The following is a 2,324-nucleotide window of genomic DNA, read 5'->3' as shown; positions in this document are numbered from 1 at the left end:
TGGGTAACAAGAGCGAAACTCCGTCTCCAAAAAAAAAAAAAAAAAAAAAGAAGGTCTTTACAAAAAAAACCAGGCTCGGTGGCTCACGAATGTAATCCCAGCACTTTGGGAGGCCAAGGTGGGTAGATCACCTGAGGTCAAGAGTTCGAGGCCAACGTGACCAAAATGGAGAAACCCCATCTTAAAAAAAAATCTGGACGTGGTGGTGTGCACCTGTAGTCCCAGCTACTCAGGATGCTGAGGTAGGAGGTTTCTTGAGCCCAGAAGATTGAGGCCCTAGTGAATCATCATGGCGCCACTGCACTCCAGCCTGGAAAACAGAGTGAAATTCCATCACACGCACACAAAAAGGAAAGAAAAAGAAAAACAGGAAAAAAGTGTAGCATAAAAAAAGAGAGAAAAAAAAACCCCAGGCATGGTGGCTCATGCCTGTAATCCCAGCACTTTGGGATGCCAAGGCGGGCGGATCCCTGAGGTTGGGAGTTTGAGAACAGCCTGGCCAACGTGGTGAAACCCTGGCTCTATGAAAATACAAAAATTAGCCAGGCATGGTGCCACATGTCTGTAATCCCAGCTACTCAGGAGGCCGAGGCAGGAGAATCGCTTGAAAACAGGAGGCAGAGGTTGGGATGAGCCAAGATCATGCCACTGCACTCCAGCCTAGGTGACAGAGCAACTCTACCTCAGGAAAAAGGAAAAAAAAGCAAAGGCAATGACTGGTTCCTTTTTATTTCCACCCAGGCTGAAGCGGTGCGGTGTCTCCAGCTCAGCCTGCGAAGACCTCTCTGCAGCTCTCATAGCCAATAAGAATCTAACAAGGCTGGATCTCAGCGGCAATGGCATTGGACTACCAGGCGTGACGCTGCTTTGCGAGGGCCTGCGGCATCCCCGATGCAGGCTGCAGATGATTCAGTGAGTCTCCATTCCCGGGAGCATGAAATATCATAAAATGCTGGTGCTCCCCAGATCTCCACCTCTGAATCAGGGCTGGCCCTTAACCCCATGACCTTCAACCCTGGCCCTGGACTCTAGGCACTTCAGAGGATGTACTTCTGTCCTCCTCTGACTCCACACTCAATTCCACATGATGAGGAACCCCTGGGGCCACTCCCCCCCCAACCAACCACCTTTCCTTTATTTCCCCTAAGATAGGGTCTTCCTCTGTGGCCCAGGCTGGAGTGCAGTGGTGCGATCTTAGCTCACTGCAACCTCCACCTCCTGGGTTCAAGTGATTCTCCTGCCTCAGCCTCCCAAGTAGCTGGGATTACAGGCCCCCACTACCAGACCCAGCAAATTTTTTTTTGTATTTTTAGTAGAGACGGGGTTTCACCATGTTGGTCAGGCTGGTCTTGAACTCCTGACCTCAGGTGATCTGCCCGCCTTGGCCTCCAAAGTGCTTGGATTACAGGCGTGAGCCACCACGCCCGGCCTAAAAAAAAAACTTTTTTTTAATTAGCCAGGTATGGGCCAGGAGTGGTGGCTCATGCCTGTAACCCAAGCACTTTGGAAGGCCAGACAGGTAGATTACCTAATGTCAGGAGTTTGAAACCAGCCTGGCCAACGTGGTGAAACCCTGACTGTACTAAAAATGCAAAAATTAGCCTGGCATGGTGGCACATGCCTGTAGTCCAGCCTGAAGTCCCAGCTACTCGGAAGGCGGAGGCTGCAGTGAGCCAAGATTTTGATACTACGCTCCAGCCTGGGCAACAGAGCAAGACTCTACCTCAAAAAGAAAAATTAGCCAGGTATGGTAGCACACACCTGTATTCCCAGTTACTCAGGAGGCTGATGCAGGAGGATTGCTTGAGTGCAGAGGTCGATGCTTCAGTGAGTTGATATCATACCACTAAACTTCAGCCTGGGTGACAGCAAGAAACTGTTTCTAAATAAATAATAAAATAGGCCAGGCGAGGTGGCTCACGTCTGTAATCCCCGCACTTTTGGAGGCTGAGGCAGGCAGATCATGAGGTCAGGAGATCGAGACCATCCTGGCTAACACAGTGAAACCTTGTCTCTACTAAAAATACAAAATATTAGCCAGGTGGGGTGGCAGGCGCCTGTAATCCCAGCTACTCAGAAGCCTGAGGCAGAAGAATTGCTTGAACCCTAGAGGTGAAGGTTGCAGTGAGCCGAGATCGCGCCACTGCACTTCAGCCTGGGTGATAGAGCAAGACTCTGTGTCTAAATAAATAAAATAAAATAGCCGGGCGCGGTGGCTCAAGCCTGTAATCCCAGCACTTTGGGAGGCTGAGGCGGGTGGATCACGAGGTCAAGAGTTTGAGACCATCCTGGTCAACATGGTGAAACCCCGTCTCTACTAAAAA

General features: G+C 50.3%; 1 protein-coding gene across 3 annotated transcripts in view; it reads left to right on the top strand.

The window, feature by feature from the left end:
* NLRP12 (NLR family pyrin domain containing 12) overlaps window positions 1–2,324 on the top strand; it is a 32,122-nt gene that overhangs the window by 16,998 nt on the left and 12,800 nt on the right. For all 3 annotated transcript variants that reach the window (XM_017497912.2, XM_017497915.2, XM_017497910.1), the window contains exon 5: window positions 742–912. In XM_017497912.2, coding sequence (XP_017353401.1) covers window positions 742–912 — 171 coding nt within the window. The remainder of the gene's footprint in view (window positions 1–741; window positions 913–2,324) is intronic.

This window comes from Cebus imitator, unplaced genomic scaffold (assembly GCF_001604975.1).
Source record: "Cebus imitator isolate Cc_AM_T3 unplaced genomic scaffold, Cebus_imitator-1.0 Scaffold235, whole genome shotgun sequence".
Lineage (NCBI taxonomy): Eukaryota > Metazoa > Chordata > Mammalia > Primates > Cebidae > Cebus > Cebus imitator.
This window is presented reverse-complemented; position numbering and strand designations above follow the sequence as displayed.